The sequence below is a fragment of the Camellia sinensis genome, chromosome 1 (assembly GCF_055761805.1).
Source record: "Camellia sinensis isolate YWXY chromosome 1, ASM5576180v1, whole genome shotgun sequence".
Classification (NCBI taxonomy): Eukaryota; Viridiplantae; Streptophyta; class Magnoliopsida; order Ericales; family Theaceae; genus Camellia; species Camellia sinensis.
This window is the reverse complement of record NC_138961.1, coordinates 230,073,363-230,093,870: the sequence shown is the minus strand read 5'-3', so window position 1 is coordinate 230,093,870 and position 20,508 is coordinate 230,073,363. Positions and strand designations below refer to the sequence as shown.

The following is a 20,508-nucleotide window of genomic DNA, read 5'->3' as shown; positions in this document are numbered from 1 at the left end:
ATTAGTGCAAAGTTGCCGAGGTTTAGGCCACAGCTGTTTGATTATTTTATCTCCCCCAGGTTTTCTCTCGTTGCTAGGTTCAAGATTTTCACGTTTCGACTGTTCGAGAATCACCGTTCTTCCTCAGGTCTCTCTCTCGATCTCGATCTCGAAACTCATGATCATAACTTCTCTACAATGTATTTGTAATATTTAATGTTGTCTCTGACTCTGATTCTCTCTATCATCGTTCAAGAATCTCTGTTTCTGAGCGATAGATAAAAATTCTAAGTTTTTTTTTAGTGGTTTGGGAATAATGAAGGAGAATTTAGCAATTGTGTTATACATTGTTGATTTCTTGTATAGTTTGTGTGCGCGCACTTTCATGTGATCAGTGATCAATTTTTCGAACAATGTCTTTGGTACAACACAATTATGTAGTAGTGAAGGCAATGGGAATTTTGTGGTACATTAAAATCTTGGTTATGTTGTATTTTATTACATATTTAAAATTGAGTTTGTTTATTGTATTTATGATATGAGTATGGAGTCATGGTTTGGTTTTGGTTAGCTTGGTTTATTCTCCGGTTTGTTGAACCGTCAGACACCAAGGTATTTTTTACCACTCTTAGGTGAAATTGTTATAAAGCAAAATTGGCAACGGTAGACCGAATTGAAAGGATTTTGGAGTTAGTGATATGAGATTGAACTAAGTTGTAACCTTGATGATAATGTAGCATCACATTGATAGTAACTGATGTTAGGAATGTTTAATCTTCATTTTTAGCACTCTCTTGGAGTTACTTAGGATACTATTTCCATTTTTCACTTCATTAAAAATAGTTTTTTTTTTTTTTTTTTTTTTTTTTTTTTTTTTTGTGTATAGATTTTGTTAATGTATTTATGAGATCACGGTTTGATTTGATTCATCTGACAGTTAAACCACTGATCCTTAGCATCATTTTGTATGCTGATATTGTTTCTACTTTTGAACTGTGAAAAGTTTGATATTTTTAACAGTCATTTTGACTTCCAAGTTTTGACATATTGTTTTTTAATTCTAGTTCTACTGTTCTTTGAAAGTTCTATAAGGATATGATGAATTCATCATGATCATGACTGGATCCTCTCTTATATTGTTATATTACCTATTTAATTTCCATTAAATTGCAACTTTTGCAGAATGAATAAATCTTCATGAACAGCATGATGGATGTAAATGCATACAAATTTATCCAGAATGTTTCACATCAACCCCAGATGCACGAGATGGGTTTACATCAAGGTTCCCTACAAGAAGGAGATTCTATAGATGCCTTGTACAAGGAGTCCAAAATGAGGTGTGCAAAAGATTTTCTCAGAAATAAGATGTAAGTTCTAAATGTTCACATGAATTGAATTATCAAAGTTCTCCTGTGAATGTCAAATCTTCTAAAAATAAATATGATAAAAATCTATATTTCAGTTTTAATTCTGTTTTATCTATTTACCTTTTCTATATTACCAAAATATTTTGCAGTGCCAAAAATTTGAATCAGAATACAAATCGTCAGTTGGGAGAGTTGACATCTGATTGTGTTCCTGACTTGCAAAGTCAACTATCTGTTAATGGTGCTTCAAAGGTATGTTTTTTAATAACAAACTGAACATTCAGCATAACAGGTTAATTTCATTTATCATGTAATGATTCACTTTTTATAACTTTTTTCTGTTTTTTTTTTTGTGTGTGTGCATGCGTGTGTGTTTTGTGCTTTCACATCTAAGATCATTGCATGCAATATCACACATCTTCAAATCATCTTTTAACATGTAACTTCTTCCTTCTAATATTTAGGTCAGCTGAAAATTAGTCAAGCCTTTTACACACTCAACCCCTTGGGTTAAATGAATTTTTTCAAGTCAATTGCTTATTAGTTGGTGTTCAAGTTTACTGACTCTTGTATTTTCTATTGGTTCTTAGGAATACATGAACCAGAAGATGCTAGCTTGTCAATTGCAAAACATGATCCAGCATGAAATACGTGATGGTTGCTTCTCCAGTCAACAGGTGGCCCGCCATGCTACATCCTCATTTGGCAACTTAAATTCACCACATGCTCTCATTGATTGCTCCATGTTTATTAGCACTGATTGTTCATTGAGGACCAACAGTGCTAATGATTCTAGCTTTTTCAACGATGGGTCGTTCGGCTTTTCCAAGGGTAACTAAGTTGAACAATCCTCATGTTGATGAATTATGACGTTCTATAATTATATGTCACAGTCTAATAAATACTTAATTGCAGGATCTGCCTGTGGTGATCATAACCAGGGAGTTGCCACTGCATTCATGGCTTTTGATGGAGCTAGAATGCTTTCACCTGCAGGCATAAGGCAGGTTTCTAGTGAGATGGTTCCTTCTTCTGAGCAGATTTCATCCATCACAGTATGTTCGGATACAGATGTGTATTCTAACGCTGTGCCTTTTGATGATGGACCAACTTTTCATGGTAATAGCTTGCAGCATTTATCTGGGTTGTTATCAGAAAACAATATCCCACAGCAACATCTCAATGAGCGTATGTTCTCCAACTCTTGTGCTAAATTTCCCCAAATTATTATGCCTGGAACAGTGCCCAACATTCTAATTAAATGTGTTTACCATAATTTAATTCTTATGCTTCTGTTATTTGTGAGATTATTTAAACCTTGTATGTGGTGAATGAGACCTAGCATTGGACAAATGTCTTCTTGTTTTTATTGTTTTTGCTGCAGGAGCAAAGTTAATTTTAACCTTTTTATTTTTGGTTTTTTCCCTGGCTGTTTCTCTGTTTATTACCTTGTGGACATAATGATGGTATCCTACTGTTTAGTCCATATATCCTAACTAAGTTTGAGCACCTCAATTCCTCCCATTACACAAATTATTTATGACAATGTACAATTGATCTATGATCACCGTCTCAAACTTGTATATATTATAGGTTCTTGAACCTGTTTAGAATCTGGATAGGCATAATCTTGTTGAAATTTGCTGATAAAAAATAATCTTGTTGAAATTTGGTTACCTCGAATGCTTTTAATTGACTCGTTTGACTGGGTTAAAATTGGGATTGGTGGCACCTATGTCCTCATGAATGTGGCACCAATACTTTATTGTTTCAACTGAGACCAACTCACCCATCCTTGGCATGCCTAATCCTTTTATCCCTTTTTTTTTAGTTTTATTTTCTTTCTCTGCATGCCCTTTCTCATGGCTTTATTCTGAATGATTAATTTGGTCAGGTGAGATGAATGTGATAAAACATGGACGTTTCCTGGAGAACAATCAGAATGTTTATACCGTGGGTGTTTCATCATTGTTGGGGGGAAATTTGGAGTTACCTTTTCCAAATTTCCAGAACTTGCAACAGGATCGACAGATGATTCCTGAAGCCTCTGGTATTTTGACTAGAGCAATTTTCAATACTCCCATGTCAACTTGTGAGGATTTATTGCAACCTAAACTGCTGATGCCAGGAACTCAGCTGTTCCATCAGCCGCAACAGCAGCCATATGTGCAGTTTGATGAGTCATCTGAGGACCAATCAAGAAATAGCCTGTTTGAAGATGATGAATGCATCAACAAGATAACAGGGAAGAAGGCATTTAATGTGTCCTCTCTTCCTTCAAAACAGTCACATGGTGTTCAATATGTTGCTTTAGAACGTTCTTCTATCCTTTTGGGTCCAACTGGAGCTGCCAAACCTGCGCATTCAAGTGATCTCATGTTTAGATTTCTTCTTTCTTATATGAACTATAAGACAACACATGTAGATGGAAGCCAAGTTTCCTTTATCAAACATATGCATTCAACAGTATGTAATGACTGCACATGCAACTGTGACCAATATTTTATGTTTCTTTCCCATTTCGATAACTGTCATTGTTGGGAGTGCAACATATGCAGGCTTGTCAGAAGGTCTTGTGTTACTGGTAAACCTCCCCAGAGATCTGGAAAACAAGAAAATGGTCGCTTAAATGCTTTCTGTGATAATGATTTTAGTTGCACCAGTCCTCACCCTAGTGAAGATATTCAGCATCCATCAAAACGTCTGAAGATGGGGAATCACGTTTCCATTGAAATTGGGGTTTCTGACGTAGTTGCTTGTTCAATGACTCAACCTTGTGAACCTCAACAACTCCCACACTTGCAGCAATGGCCTGAAGCTTGTGCATCTGATAATTTAGATGCAACAAAGGTTAACATGGAAGTGTCAACTCCCCTTTGGGAATCCACAAGCACTAGTTCAACTGGGAATAATGTTACAGAAACTGCACAGATGTCCAACTTGAAGAGTATTCCCATTCATCCTCAAGAACTCATTTGTTGTTCTAAAGAAGAGGAGACAGTACCCACATGCACAAGTGAGGTTCGAAATAATGTGGCAGATAATTTTCGAATTTTTAATTCTTGCAGTGTGCCTGTTCCTTCTGAAGAACTCACTGCTGATCATAAAGAGGAGAAGAAAGAAGTCAGGACCAAGTCTGACAAAGCAAAACTAGAGGCAAAAAGTGATTTTATTGCACTATCAGCAGATTCAGGAATGAAGTCAGTGGAGCCAAAGATATTGGGTGAGTCTTTGATCAATTCTTTCACAGTAGAAGAAATGAAAGAACATTTATCCAGTCTCAGGCAGTTTATTGGTCAGGTTTGTACATCACCTTTTAGTTGCTGCTGTTTATGGTTTGCTTCTTTCTGTCCATTAAAGCCTTTTGATCATGTTTGTTCTCACAACCTTCATTCATATGTTGTTGGTTTATCTCTTGTCCTTGAAGCACATTCAAATCGAATAAATCCTCCACCTTAGTGGTGCTGTCCTTGTTTTTTTCCACCAATATTTAAATTTATGTTAGCCAAGTTGCCAACCAATTATGTTAGAATTTACCTTCACCTACACCACTACCACCTCACCTACTACCACTACCACCTCACCTACTCCACTAAACCTAACCCACTACACCACTACCACCTCCACTTCACCTACACCACTACCACCTCCACTTCACCTACTACACCTATATCTCCTATATAAGGAGCCTCTCACATTTGTACTAATAAAATCAAATCAATAACATCAATCATAATACATACAATTTCTCTCTATATCAATTTTTCTTACATGGTATCAGAGCAGTGTTAAGAACCTGATCATTCTGCTTCACCGGCGGGCGGCAGCCTCGCCTTGGCCGCCCGCCGGACCTCTACACATACCTTCACTACTCTACTAGAAAGTCATAGCTGACCTCTTCTCTGACCTCCTCACCTTTTGAGTATCAACTTCAGGATCACCTTTTACCAAACTTTTCCACCATTCCATATGGTTCTGTTTGGTCAGAAGTACAGAGATGGATTTCTGATCCTCTAAGCTCCAGAAGCAGTCTTCAACCTTGATAGACTGAAACAGTTCACCATCAATTATTGGAGGTTGACCCTTAAGTCCAACTTTCAGATGGTTCTTCTTCATCTCACATGCAATCTCCCTCGATTTTGTTCCAGGAGGGACTGGAATATTAATTGTAACTTCTTGCAAGGTTTGAACCCGAGAGTACTTATCCAGATCAAGACCATTGCCTTTATTGGGGGCTCGCTTGCCGTCAGTCTCCTTCCCATCCTCCGTCATCTCTTCCAAGTACCCACGAAGTTCTGGATCAAAACTTTCATGGGCGTCGGGTACGGTTCCCTCTCGGATTTCGTCCTACAAGGCTTCGGCACATCTGCATATACAGGATCATCTTCTTCTTCCACCCGTAGGGTTAGGGTTCTTCTTGCAGTGACAAAATGAAAACCTAGGTACATTCGACTATTCAGTACCTTGAAGCCATGAATTTCTGATAGTCTCTTTCGCTGCATGTGTTTTGTTTTTCCGAACCCTAGTTGAATTTGATTAATATGGTCGGTAACCCAGGAGAGAACCAGGTCGAACAACAGATCTAGATCTGAAGCTTTTATTTTCATATAATATTTATATAATATTATAATATCACCCACCCTCTTTTCATGATGAAAACATATTTTTTACTTAACCCACTCTCTCTCTCTCTTTCTTTTTGGCAGTTTGAAATCACATGGGATTGTTCCCATTCCACTCAACTTTCTTTCTTTTATTTTATTTTATTTTTTTTATTTATTTATTTTATTTAAAAAAAAAAAAAAAAAAAAAAAAAAAAAAAACAACAACAACAACAACAACACAAGAGGCAGAACTGCACACCAAATTTTATTCATGTCGGGACTCTCCCCGATAAAAAAAAAAAAAAAAAAAAAAAAAAAAAAAAACAACAACAACAACAACAACAACCAACCACACCAACACCACTCGTCACAGTGGGATTTTTCTTCTCTACTCTGCCGCCGGTCTCTTCTTTTTGCCTCCGTCCTGGGCGGTCCTTGCCGGTGCTGCCTCCGTGTTTCCCACTCCACTGGGCACGATCACTACTCCCTGCTCCTCCACTGCAGCATATGGCGGCCCTCCAAATCGGAACATCACGGTGGCCTTCCGCTTCAGCTCCTTATTTTCTGCTTTCAGCACACTTATCTCTGCTCGCGCATCCTTATACATGCGTTGGAGCAGAGCCAGCTGGGCGGTTAACTGCTGCACCTCATTTGTCCTACTCTGCAGCCGGTTCGACAAGTTTGTGACCGCCGTCATGCTTTCCACACATACCTTCAGAGTATACTGATTAGCCTCAATATCAGTTTGCACCGCCATTTTTTGCTCCACCGACCGCATCGGAAAGTTCAATGGAGCAAAACCAGAGGTGTTTGGTTGAGGTTCACTGACCACCGCACCAGTTATTTCTCCTGTGGGCTCGTTCAGTTCTGGAAAGAGAGTGAGCAGGTTCTGGGTAGCTGGACGGGAAGAAGAGGCCATGTTTTGGGTTGCTAAGTATTTCCGAGCAGGGTTTACAGAGTATTTCAGACTGCCAAAATTCAGAGGTTTCAAACTGGTTTGCACAGCCTCTGCCTTCGTCTTGGTTATATAGCCAAGGCAGCCACGCGCATCGCGCGCCTCTTGACGCCCGACAAACTGGCACGCCTTTTCATGGCACATCTTTTGATAAAGTGGACACGCCTTTTGATGAATTGGGCACGCCTTTTGACAAAATTAGGCACACCTTTTGAGGATGCGACTTTTTATGGGTCCGACAAGACTCTATAAACTGTCCCGACATTTGATACCGGTTAGCTTTTTCAAGGGTCCGACAAGACTCTGTAAACTGTCCCGACATTGATTCCGGTTAGTTTCTACAAGGGTCCGACAAGACTCTGTAAACTGTCCCGACATAGATTCCGGTTAGTTTCTACAAGGGTCCGACAAGACTCTGTAAACTGTCCCGACATTGATTCCGGTTAGTTTCTACAAGGGTCCAGCAAGACTCCGTAAACTGTCACAACATGTCCTGCTACAACGGTCCGACATGACCCCGTAAACTATCCTGCTACAACGGTCCGACATGACCCCATAAACTGTCTTCTACAACGGTCCGACATGACCCCATAAACTGTCTTCTACATCGGTCTGACACCGCCATCCAGTGTCCTCTACAACGTTATGACACCACCATACAGTGTCCTCTACAACGTTATGACACCACCATACAGTGTCTTCACCAACGGTCTAACACGACCATACAGTGTCTCCTATCCTTTTTTTATGTATTTTCTTGTTTTGTTCCTCTCTTCAAACTCAAGTTGGTTAGTTTCTATCCTCCTTGAGTTTGCGGGGGGCTGTTAGAATTTACCTTCACCTACACCACTACCACCTCACCTACTACCACTACCACCTCACCTACTCCACTAAACCTAACCCACTACACCACTACCACCTCCACTTCACCTACACCACTACCACCTCCACTTCACCTACTACACCTATATCTCCTATATAAGGAGCCTCTCACATTTGTACTAATAAAATCAAATCAATAACATCAATCATAATACATACAATTTCTCTCTATATCAATTTTTCTTACAAATTATGTCTTATCTTCACTTGTAGATTAGGGACTGTATTGATTCCTAAAAGAATTAATACATCTGTCAGATTTTTTTATTCAAATTCAGCATGTTGTTTTTACTTGCCTAAAGATGATGTTAAATAGATGTGACCATTATTATTGGTATTGCTATAATAATGATCGAGAAATTATGCAGGAAATGAAAGGAAACACAAAAGCACATTCTGTTGGTGAAAAGTCATGCCAGTTATGTTCTATGGACAAGCTTGTGTTTGCCCCTGCACCAATATATTGCTCATCTTGTGGTGCTCGTATCAAGCTCAATTTGATTTATCATTGTGCACTTGACAAAATGGGTACACAGCATTGTTTTTGTAACTCATGCTTCAAGGGATCTCATGGTCGTGAGATCTCATTCCATGGGATTTCTATTTCCAAGGCAAAATTTCATAAGGAAAGGATTAACCATGAAGATGAAGAATCGGTAAGCTTTGTCATTTTTCACTCTGAGATATCAATTTCAGCAAATGGTTAAATACTTAAATCTCTTTGACCAACAAAAATGTTAAATACTCAATCCATTCGGACATTTTGTTCTTGCAGTGGGTTCAATGTGATAAATGCAGAGGCTGGCAACACCAGATATGCGCTCTTTACAATGATAAAAGTAATTTGGGGGGGAAATCAGAATATGTTTGTCCAAAATGTTACTTGGAAGGAATAGAAGTTGGAGAGCATGTGCCCTTACCAAAGACTGTTGCTTTTGGAGCAAAAGATTTGCCAACTACTACACTCAGTGATTACATTGAGCAAAGGCTCTTTAGATGTCTCATGCAAGACAGTGAAGAGAGGGCAAAGGCTTTACAAAAGAAACTTGATGAGGTATGATGCAAATACTGTTTATAGACCCTTTTTTTTTTTTTTTTCCATCTATTATTATTTTTTTAATCATTTTTGACACGTGAATACATGCGTGCATACATCTAGGTAGTCCTTATCACAAGTTACTTTATTTCAAAATATGATATTTTATCCACTTCGTAGTGAATGTATTGTAAAAGTTTTGTTGATTGATTTATGAAGACCAGGGGAAAAAAGGGATAGAAGCATGAACTGTTAAGGAATGATCAAATTATAACTGGTCTAGAACAGTTAAATTGTGGTACCACACTGAAGATAGCATGTTGGTCATGCTCACTATTAGCTTTGATACCTCTTCATGCATAGTAAAAATTTCGAATGTACGATATCTTTAGCCACGTAATAGAACTTATCCTTTGATCAATTTGATATTTTGCATGCATGGCAAACATGGGAAGCACATGCTATCCAACAGTGGGCTTGAACAAATACAATTGTAGGACAACTTTGGAAATTCATATGGCCGCCCTATGAATGGTTTCATATTGGGGGGGGGGGGGAGGGGGGGGGGTTGTTTAGGATATTGAATGATAGAAGGACAGGTTTTGGATTCTAATGAGGGTGGCAACTACTAATTTAAGGGTTTTGGAGGTAACTCGTTGTTTGAAGGGTAGGGAAAGAGGTTACGATTTATTAGGTCTTAATATGGGAGAGTTCTGGGATTAGAGTTTAGGCTATTTTGGGGTTATAGATAGATATTAACCTGATATTGATACCTTTCCTTTCATGTAGAGATTGATTGCCTGACTGAAGGGTGATTTTAGGGTTGTAGATATTAGTGTTAGAAATTCACTAGAAAGAAAGAAGTGTAGGAATCTTGCCTGGAATCGTTGGGCTTCATCACACAATACACAGTATCTATGTCTCCAAACTCTAGTCTTATTAGGTTTGTGTCCAAATTCCAATCCTACTTCTGCTATGACCTGGACTTTAAAATTGGAAACCTGGACTTCTTTGACTATTAAGATTGTTTTTGTTTAACCAAAAAAAAAAGATTGAAAATAAAAGGAAAAAGAACAATAAAGATAAGGGGGGACAACCAGTCCACCAAAAAGAAAAGGAAAAAACAAAGTTACAAATGGCATATGACCTTCCATTAAAAAAACAACGCCCAATTAGTACACATTAATGTGTGTTTGGGAGGGAAAAGATTGAGTACACACCTAACCTTTTAGCATAATGCACAAAGTGGTGGCCCCAAGACTTGAAACCATAACCTTAAGGTTATTAGGCCAAGTCTTAACCATGACCTTCCATTAACTAGATATTATAAACAAAGGAATTCCATTGAAACGAATATGTTGAGCAAAGTAATGGATATCACAAGAAATAAATTTCCGTGGAGACCGAGTGTTTACTCTTGATTACAAAATGCCAAAGAGAATTGTTCTCAATGGGAAACCAAGCAACGCAATGTTCTTAGGCTAATTTTGTCAACAATGCTGCTTTGACTTAGTTCTCTGTGCTCTTTTTCTTTCTTCATTTTAATTTTTTTTTCTTTTTAAATTTTACCTCAGCAAGAGTATATCTAATGTTTTATGTTTCAGCATCCTACTACAATTGCTTGATATAAGATGTTCAACCTATTTCTAGGTACCTAGAGCAGCGAATCTTGCTGTCAGAGTGGTGCTATCTGTCAAAAAACTACTGAAAGTGAAGCAGCAATTTTTAGATATCTTCCATAATGAGAAATACCCAACAGAGTTCCCATACAGATCGAAGGTAACAGAAATTCTAGTGGTTTGTGCTTAAGCAATTTTCTTTTGTTTGATCTTAGTTGAGGCAACTATAAGAATTTCACCTGGGACTTGTGAAAAGACCAAAAATCTCCTTTTAATTGCTGAAACACCACCACCTCCTTCTAGATTTTGGGTTGACTTATAGTTAACACATTTCCTTATTCAACTTCAGTATTGCATTGCTCAGTCTTGGTTAATGAATATGCTATGATAAATGCCATACAATTCATTAAAGTGCTTTTATCATTTGAAAAGAGAAAAGACATGAGGTGAGCACATTTTGATAACCACAGGGTAGATTGTTGGTGTTACAAAGTCTTCAATGAAATCTATTATTAACTACTACTCTTAGTTGTTTTATATTTTCAGGAATTCTGACATATCCTTTCTCAATTAGGTGATACTTCTGTTTCAAAGAATTGAAGGTGTAGATGTATGCCTCTTTGGAATGTATGTCCAGGAGTATGGTTCAGAATGTAGTCACCCAAATCAACGTTGTGTATATATCTCGTATCTTGATTCTGTGAAGTACTTTAGACCGGAGATAAAAACTGCATCTGGTGAAGCTCTTCGTACCTTTGTTTACCATCAAATATTGGTAATTATCCTTGTTTAGTTTTATTTGTTTAATCTCTGTTATCTCAACATCAAATGAGCATTTAAAGATTCTATAATAAAATAAAGTAACAAAATTGGCTCCTTGCCTTTTCCTTTGTTGTCATTATCAGATAGGATACCTTGATTATTGCAAGAAACGAGGTTTTGCAACCTGCTATATATGGGCATGTCCACCTGTGAGAGGAGAAGATTATATTTTTTATTGCCATCCAGAGACTCAGAAAACACCAAAGTCCGATAAGCTCCGCCAGTGGTACCTCTTTTTCCCCCACACATTCACATGTTTACATTTAAGCGTTATTTGTGTGAATAAGATTTGTGCAATACCTTCACTTTCTCTCCTTCCATACCTTCACATGCTTACATGTATGCAACTCTGCATGTATTAATCCTTGTTAATTCCCCTTTTGGGAAGATAGTATCAAGTCCTCGACATACCTAAGTCAGACTGATTGATCTGCTTCAGATTTTGATCTTTGCAGTTTGCTGCTCTTATTTCCATGTCTGCAGTTTTTGTTGTGCATGCATATGTCTTGACTTGAAGATGTTCCATGTGCAGGTACAAATCAATGCTAAGAAAAGCAGTAAAAGAGAATATAGTGGTGGATTGCACTAATTTATATGATCATTTCTTTGTTCCTACTGGGAAACACAACATGAAGATAACAGCAGCTCGTTTGCCATATTTTGATGGTGACTATTTGTCAGGTGCTGCTGTAGATATGATAAAAAATATTGAACAAAGGAGTCAAGTTGGTTCACAGAGCAAGGTGAAAAAAGCTCTGACAAAGAGAACTTTAAAAGCTATGGGACATACCAGTCTTTCTGATGATGCAACCAAAGATATTCTACTGATGAAAAAAGTAACTTCTGCTCATCTTTCCTATCCTAGTCTCTATTAATCTTTGCAGATGTCACTGGAAGTTACACAGATTTCTTATCATATTCATTTTTTACCTGAATAATGCAAATCATGTTCTCAAATACCTACTCTCCACCTACTTCACCCACTTAAACCTACTCCACTAAACCTAACCCACTACACCACTACCACCTCACCTACTCCACTAAACCTAACCCACTACACCACTACCACCTCACCTACTCCACTAAACCTAACCCACTACACCACTACCACCTCCACTTCACCTACTCCTTACCTACTACACACTCACCCTCTTCTATATATAGGAATCATGAATCATTGTAATAGACATCAATATATCAATCAATAATAATACATACAATTTATTCTCTCTCTTTCTCTATACATTATTTCTTACATGGTATCAGAGCTGGTTTAAAACCTAGTATTTTCGCTTCCCCGGCGGGCGGCAACCTCACCTTAGCCGCCCGCCGGACCTCAACCTATTCCGCTGATAAAATCAACAAAGATTTGTGCAACTGTAGTCATGTGTGAGGCTGATGGAGAAGAATTCTTCACCTCATATGACGAGACAGTCTGGAACTGGAAACACTGCAACATTCTGCTCTGGAATTCTGCAGCAGCTAGATTATAGCTTGGTTGAGTGCCAAGCTTTGGTTCTTCCACCCACTCTTGAACTTGCCCAGCAAAGTGTGAAGGTTCATGCTTGTGTTGGAGGGACTAGTGTGCGCGAAGATCAGCGCATTCTCTCCAGTGGGGTTCATGTTGTTGTTGGTACTCCTGGTCGTGTGTTTGACATGTTGCGGAGACAATCACTTCGCCCTGTTTACATCAAAATGTTTGTCTTGGATGAAGCTGATGAAATGCTGTCACGAGGTTTTTAAAAATCAGATCTATGATATTTTCCAGTTGCTGCCACCCAAAATCCAGGTTGGGGTGTTCTCAGTTGCTGCCACCCAAAATCCAGGTTGGGGTGTTCTCTGCCACAATGCCACCGGAGGCTCTTGAAATCACCAGGAAATTCATGAATAAGCCTGGAAAGAGAAAAAGCTCATGCTAGGATTTGCGAAGTGATTCGCTGCAGGAATTTTGGCTTTGGATGAAACCCTTACCATACTCCACTCATTCTCTCCAACTGTTCGAACTTTTTATTTTTATTATTATTATTATTATATCAAATAATCAATGCACTCATGTTCCCCACTAACAGTGTCCACTTTTGACCCAAACCATTTTCAATCCATCATTTCTCCTTCACCTTTTGCACCCCACTCACCGACTCTCTCTCCACTTTATCACATGGGTTTGTCCCTCTCTCTCCTCCATTTGATTTCAAAAATCACTTATTTTTATTTATTTTTTCCAAGTCACTTTTCCTCTTTTTTAAATACCCCACTTTATTTTGAAACAATCGCACTGATGTTTTTCATATAATCCATCTATAAATATTTTTTATCTATTTTCTTTCTCCCTTGTTTTCTTTCATTTTATTTTTATTTTTTCAACAAAACACTCCCAAAAAAAAAAAAAACAACATTTTACAAACTTGTCATTTCTTCATGTCGGGGATCAACCCCGATCAGCATTTTACACCATAAAAAAAAAAAATAAAAATAAAAATAAAAATAAAAAAAACACAAAACAAAACAAAACACAACCAACACAAATCGGAACAGTGGGATTTTTCTTCTCGCCTATTCCGCCGGTCTTTTCTTCTTGCCACCGTCTTGGGCGGCCCTTGCCGGTGTTGCCTCCGTGTTTCCCACTCCACTGGGCATGATCACTACTCCCTGCTCCTCCACTGCAGCATATGGCGGCCCTCCAAATCGGAACATAAAACTGGCCTTCCGCTTCAGTTCCTTGTTTTCCGCCTTAAGCACACTTATCTCTGCTCGCGCATCCTTATACATGCGTTGGAGCAGAGCCAGCTGGGAGTTTAAATGCTGCACCTCATTTGTCCTACTCTGCAGCCGGTTCGACAAGTTTGTGACCGCTGTCATGCTTTCCACACATGCCTTCAGAGTATACTGATTGGCCTCCACATCCGACTGCACTGCCATTCTTTGCTCCACCGACCGCATCGGAAAGTTCAACGGAGTAAACTCCGGGGCGTTTGGTTGAGTTTCCAGTGCCACCGCACCAGTTCTCTCTCTTGTTGACTCGTTGAGGTCGGGAAAGAGGGTGAGCAACCCGCGGGAAGACGATGAAGCCATTTTCTGGGCAACAGAGTGTTACAGAATATTACAGAGTTTTTCTCTCAGAACTCTCTCAGCCACACGAAGGATTTTTCAGAGGTTTCTCTCAGTTTTTCTCTGCCTCAGCCTCTGCCTTCGTCTTGGTTATATAGCCAAGGCAGCCACGCGCATCGCGCGCCTCTTGACGCCCGACAAACTGGCACGCCTTTTCATGGCACATTTTTTGATAAAGTGGACACGCCTTTTGATGGCACGCCTTTTGATGAATTGGGCACACTTTTTGATGGCACGCCTTTTGACAAAATTAGGCACGCCTTTTGAGGGTGCAACTTTTTCAACGGTCCGACAAGACCCCATAAACTGTCTTGACATTAATTCCGGTTAGCTCCTTTATGGGTCCGACAAGACTCTGTAAACTGTCCCGACATTGATTCCGGTTAGCTCCTTTAAGGGTCCGACAAGACTCTGTAAACTGTCCCGACATTGATTCCGGTTAGTTTCTACAAGGGTCCAGCAAGACTCCGTAAACTGTCACAACAACTGTCACCACATTGTCTGCTACAACGGTCCGACATGACCCCATAAACTGTCTTCTACATCGGTCTGACACCGCCATCCAGTGTCCTCTACACCGTTATGACACCACCATACAGTATCCTCTACATGGTTATGACACCCCCATACAGTGTCCTCTACAACGTTATGACACCACCATCCAGTGTCTTCACCAATGGTCTGACACGACCATACAGTGTCTCTTATCCTCTTTTATTTTTATGTATTTTCTTGTTTTGTTACTCTCTCCAAACTCAAGTTGGTTAGTTCCTATCCCCCTTGAGTTTGCGGGGGGCTGTTAAAATCCACCTACTCTCCACCTACTTCACCCACTTAAACCTACTCCACTAAACCTAACCCACTACACCACTACCACCTCACCTACTCCACTAAACCTAACCCACTACACCACTACCACCTCACCTACTCCACTAAACCTAACCCACTACACCACTACCACCTCCACTTCACCTACTCCTTACCTACTACACACTCACCCTCTTCTATATATAGGAATCATGAATCATTGTAATAGACATCAATATATCAATCAATAATAATACATACAATTTATTCTCTCTCTTTCTCTATACATTATTTCTTACATTCTCAAATAACAATTTTATGCTACATAAACACATCATTTGACAATAATAAGGTATAGAAAACAAGGAGTGAAAAGTTTTAGAAATTCAACAGTATGTAGCTCATTTTTCCAATATTTTCCATGGAAACCTTGAAAATTACATGAAGGAAAATTTTATTCATGCGTGAGTACACATATCAACAGAGATGCATAGCTCTTAATATCCTTTTATTGGGCTTTGAAGGTTTGATCTCACTCACCAGTGGCCAGAAATCTCCGTTTGGTTTCATGTTTAGAATCTGTTTTTTGAATTTTTTAAAAATATAAATTAGTTTGACAAAATCAACACCAAAAATATTTTTTTAAAATTATTTTTGCCTCCAAAAAAGATAGAACCATGTGAAAATGATGAGCATTCTTTATACCAAATTAGTTTTTAGTTTTTTCAGAAATTTTTTAGAAAACAGATTCTGAAAATTCGCATCGTTTTTCTTTCTATGTGGTGACTCCATCTGTTAATTCTTGGTTATCCTCTTGTTCTCTTTCTTTGATAGCTGGAGCAAACCATCTCTCCTGTGAAGGAGGACTTTATTATGGTCCACTTACAGTTTACTTGCACGTGCTGCCATGAAGTGATACTATCTGGAAGCCAATGGATTTGCAACGAATGCAAAAACTTTCAACTATGTGCAAGGTAAATTTTGTATCAAATCATGATTTATTTGGTTTTTGCTTCGCCTCCTTTTGGTGGCTATGGTACTAATAATATGATGTATTTCTTGAATCCCACTTATTTTTGTAGTTAGCTTTATTATAATCTGGAAGAAGAAGAATACAAAGTGATTGAAATCACGTTTACTTGCACGTATGGAATTCTCCTATTTTTTGCATATGAAGATTGGCATGTCATCCTTATAGTTGATGGTGCCAGTTTGGTATTTGAGATAGATCTAATCCTTAATGAGCTCTGTTCATTGATTGAAGTTTCATCCTTATTGTTGGTGGTGCCAGTTTGGTATTTGAGATAGATCTAATCCTATTTAAGATCCATTCTTTGATTGAAGTCAATTTTCTTTGCTATTTCTTCCTCATGGTAGCAATATAATAGTTTTATCATTCATGATCATTTATTGATATCTTCTTACCGGGTTCGCTTTACCTGTTGCAAGAAGATGTCATTTTTCTAAAGTTTTGTGCTGGAGATACATTTTCTACTTCCTATTGTTGATTGCAAGTCTTAGAATGTTTAATTCTTATTTACCTTCTCATATATATTGTAGATGCCATGATGTGGAGCAAACTCTCAATGAGGGGAATACACACACTTCAAGTAGCGGGGAAAAACATTCTCTCTCTCAGGTGATTCCTATAAACTCAAAGATTATGTTGCTTTCTATATCCAAACTGAAAACAAAAAAATTTCCATGCATACTCTAGTTAATAAAGCACTTTTGGTACATGGTCTTGTTCAGTTAGATTCCGCTTTTACATATATGCTCCTATTCTCTTCAGGTTGTAGTGAAGGATGTGCCTGTTAATACAGAGGATACAGATGTTATTATAGATAATGGTTACTTTGAGAATCGGCACTATTTCTTAAGCTTCTGTCAAGGAAATCATTATCAGTTTGATACCCTTCGCCATGTCAAGCATTCCTCAATGATGATCCTTTATCATCTCCATAATCCAACCAAGCAAAGTGTTGGGACCAGCTGCTGCATTTGCCATCAGGATATTGTGGTGAATCAGGGATGGCACTGTGAGATCTGTCCAAGGTTTGATGCTTGTGATGGATGCTATCATAGAAAAGGTGATGATTGTCATATTCATAAATTAAGTCAATGTTCATCCGTTGTAAGTTGTGGGTCAAAGAATGGACAGACTCAGCAGCAGAAATCTACGCAGGTATGGAGAAATATTTAAATATGCATTTCAACTTTTAAAGAAAAAGCTTAATCACAAGATTATAGAAGTTAAAACCCTGATGTCAGATTTTAATGCTTCTCACTTGCCCAGAGTCTATTCTTGGGTTCAAACAAAATATCAATCTTTTGACCTTCTAGTGGTTGCAGAGGCAAGGGGTTATTGTTTTAGAGGCACATGTCAAAGCTTTTAAAGTATTTAAAAAAAGATCCAGTTTCCTATATTTTTCCAAATTTTTTCTGTCAGCATCTTGTAGCTAATTGTTTGAGTTTCTTTTCCTTTGGGTTCAAAGATTCGATCTTTCAGTCTTGCAGTACAAAAAATTAATACCACAAGGGGTCAGTTATTTCCACACCACGTGTAGAAGTTTTTGAAGCATTTCTTAAATGAAAACTGTTAAATTTTAATTCTGGTACTACAACTTTTTTGCAATTTTCTATATTACACCTTAAAAGTTAGGGCCCTGCTGGAGGTTGTGCTTGGATTGTGCCTCATTGCTCTTGGCTCTACACGTGTTGAGTTTTACCATATCAACAACATTTTCAATTTTATATTTTCTACTTTGAATAGTCTCTAAGTGCTTCCTTGGTCACTTGTTGCTCACTTCCTCTGGTTGAAGAATATCACATGGGTTTTCTAGTTCATATTTTCTACTTTGAATAGTCTCCAAGTGCTTCCTTGGTCACTTGTTGCTCACTTCCTCTGGTTGAAGAATATCACATGGGTTTTCTAGTTTATATTTTCTACTTTGAATAGTCTCCAAGTGCTTCCTTGGTCACTTGTTGCTCACTTCCTCTGGTTGGAGAATATCACATGGGTTTTCTAGATTTAACAACTTTATAATCTGGTGGTGCAGATGAGGGAAATACTGGATGTTCTGATGCATGCCTCCCAATGTAATGTGACCAAAAGCAGCATCTGCTCCTATCCAAACTGCGTTCTGGTAAGAAGGCTTTTCCACCATTCACATCAATGCAATCTTCGGTTTGCTGGGGGCTGTCTGACCTGTCAGAAAACCTGGATGCTGCTGGCATTGCACTCAAAAGATTGCAGAGATTGTAATTGCCGGGTACCACGCTGCATGTATGTTACACAAACATTTATAATTTTTTACTTTTGTTTCTTCCATTTGGAAATTGTTGTAATAATGCACTTCCAATGTGCAGGGATCTTAAGAAGCATGCTGAAATGCTTGCGTTGTAGTCTGAAACCCAGCAAAGGGCTGAGTAGTAAGGTCATTAAGAGGTTTCTGAGAAGATATCGTTATGGATGGATCATCAACATTCAACAGCAGCCATTTGTACAGTTAAACACAGTGACAATTGTACAGTCAAACACAGCAACAATTGTACTGTAAGCTAGTGGGCTAGACAAAAGTATGCTTAAGCTACAGAATGCAAAGAGTTTAAGACAGAAGATATTGTTACGGGTTAGACAGAAGTATGTGTAGTGAACATTTATGCCGGTTGTGCGCTAAGAGTTCCATTTTGTTTTCACTAGGACATCCTTCTTTCTGTAAAGGTAAGAATCACCCATTTTTATCAGAGATTGAGATGGATTCAAGCTTAGCCTTAGCTTGCAATATCCAAATAGTGGATTGGTTCATTGAATTGGTGCACGAATGAAAAGAAATAATGATTATTTGGTTTTGCACCAAGTTGCATGTCATGTAAGAAGACCATTCAGAGAAGTTTGTAAATACTCCCTATATTTTTGCATTCTAGATTTTTCTCTTGGTTTGGTTGTATTGGTTATTTAGGTGCACATTTCGATGTATACATATGGAATAATGAATTTGATTTTTAATTTTGGACAAATCCATTTTTGTCATATGAAGTCGTCTACTGTCTACCATCTTGAAATTTTTTTACGTCATCTTGTCCTCAGGTAACAGCCGTCTTTGGGGCTGTTATGGGAAATACAATCTTCTTCTTCTTGAATATAGCCTATTCAGCAGGTATGACAGCAGATAAAAGTCCCTATTCATGATTTGGTTCAGGTGTTGAGGGGTTGTAGGGTTAGCTTCAGAAAGAATTACAGCAACAACCCCTGGCTGGCTAAAAATGTTTTGTGTTCAATCGAAGTCTGAGGACAGCCAAGTTAAGTGGAAGACCAAAAGATGCTATGAAACCCCTAGGGCACCTGGAGGCAGGTCTACCGTTGAAGAGATCCATTTTATCATATGAACAGTGAGAAATCTACTGATTTCCATCTTGAAAATGTTAAGTTGCTTAATCCTATCCTATACAGGTAGGCAGTTCTTAACTTTGTTTGCTGGTGATTTGATCATATTGCTAGAGATTGGTAGTCTCAATTTATTATTATTTTTGTATTAATTTCAGCAGAGATTTAAATGGGTAAGCTGTGCTGAAGCTGTGGATGATAATCCTCAAGTACAAGGTTTAAGCTTGAGCAACGTGTGAGAGGTAGTAGGTAATGCAACTTGATCCATACTCTTTCCTTTTTTTGTTTTTTTTTTGGGTGAAGAGATTGATTTCCATGACTTGAACCCCCGTCATAAGGTTGGTAGATCACTGCAACAGTGTTCAACTATCTGCACCACAGCAAAGAAGGCACTCTCAATAAGATATAGGTAAACATGGTTGAACGATATTTGGAGATTTGCTACTTTGTTATTTTTCAAATGCCAATCCCACTTCCCATGTAACATTTAATGTACTCCTTAACTGTAACCAAGCCATATCATGTTAAATCATTCACACCTGACACCTCTTGGTACCTGCCAATTCTTTACTCGAGGAATTTGGATATGAATTTAAATGCAATGTAACAGCAAGAAAGAACATGGCATGTATAGATCTTTTTATTGTTTCAAAACATGTACTTGTAGATTAAATTTGCCTGAATGTGTTTGGACCTTGATAACATCTATATGTTTAAATTAAATTTGCCTGAATGTGTTTGGACCTTATCTCTAAAAGCCTGTCATGTTTCCATTTGAATCACATATTCTTCCAATAATACCATTTATAGGACTTCGACAAAAATTAGGAAATGAGAAAAAATAACTATGGAGGGGGGGATGGCAATGTAAAACATATTTGATCTGTGAATTGACAGTACCTTAATTATGTTTGGAGGGAAAGAATTACATAGATTCCT

At 38.2% G+C, this 20,508-nt stretch overlaps 1 protein-coding gene across 1 annotated transcript; it reads left to right on the top strand.

Annotated features, from left to right (window-relative positions):
• LOC114307098 (histone acetyltransferase HAC12) lies at positions 1 to 19,202 on the top strand. Its single transcript, XM_082897446.1, has 17 exons — positions 1 to 127; positions 1,162 to 1,349; positions 1,499 to 1,601; positions 1,940 to 2,180; positions 2,265 to 2,537; positions 3,244 to 4,649; positions 8,159 to 8,446; positions 8,566 to 8,844; positions 10,477 to 10,605; positions 11,020 to 11,220; positions 11,351 to 11,493; positions 11,800 to 12,103; positions 16,017 to 16,156; positions 16,743 to 16,821; positions 16,975 to 17,367; positions 18,242 to 18,468; positions 18,552 to 19,202. Exons 2-17 carry the CDS (start codon positions 1,177 to 1,179, stop codon positions 18,586 to 18,588), a joined length of 4,416 nt encoding a protein of 1,471 aa, XP_082753572.1. The 5' UTR covers positions 1 to 127; positions 1,162 to 1,176; the 3' UTR covers positions 18,589 to 19,202.
• Positions 19,203 to 20,508: the final 1,306 nt, after the last annotated feature.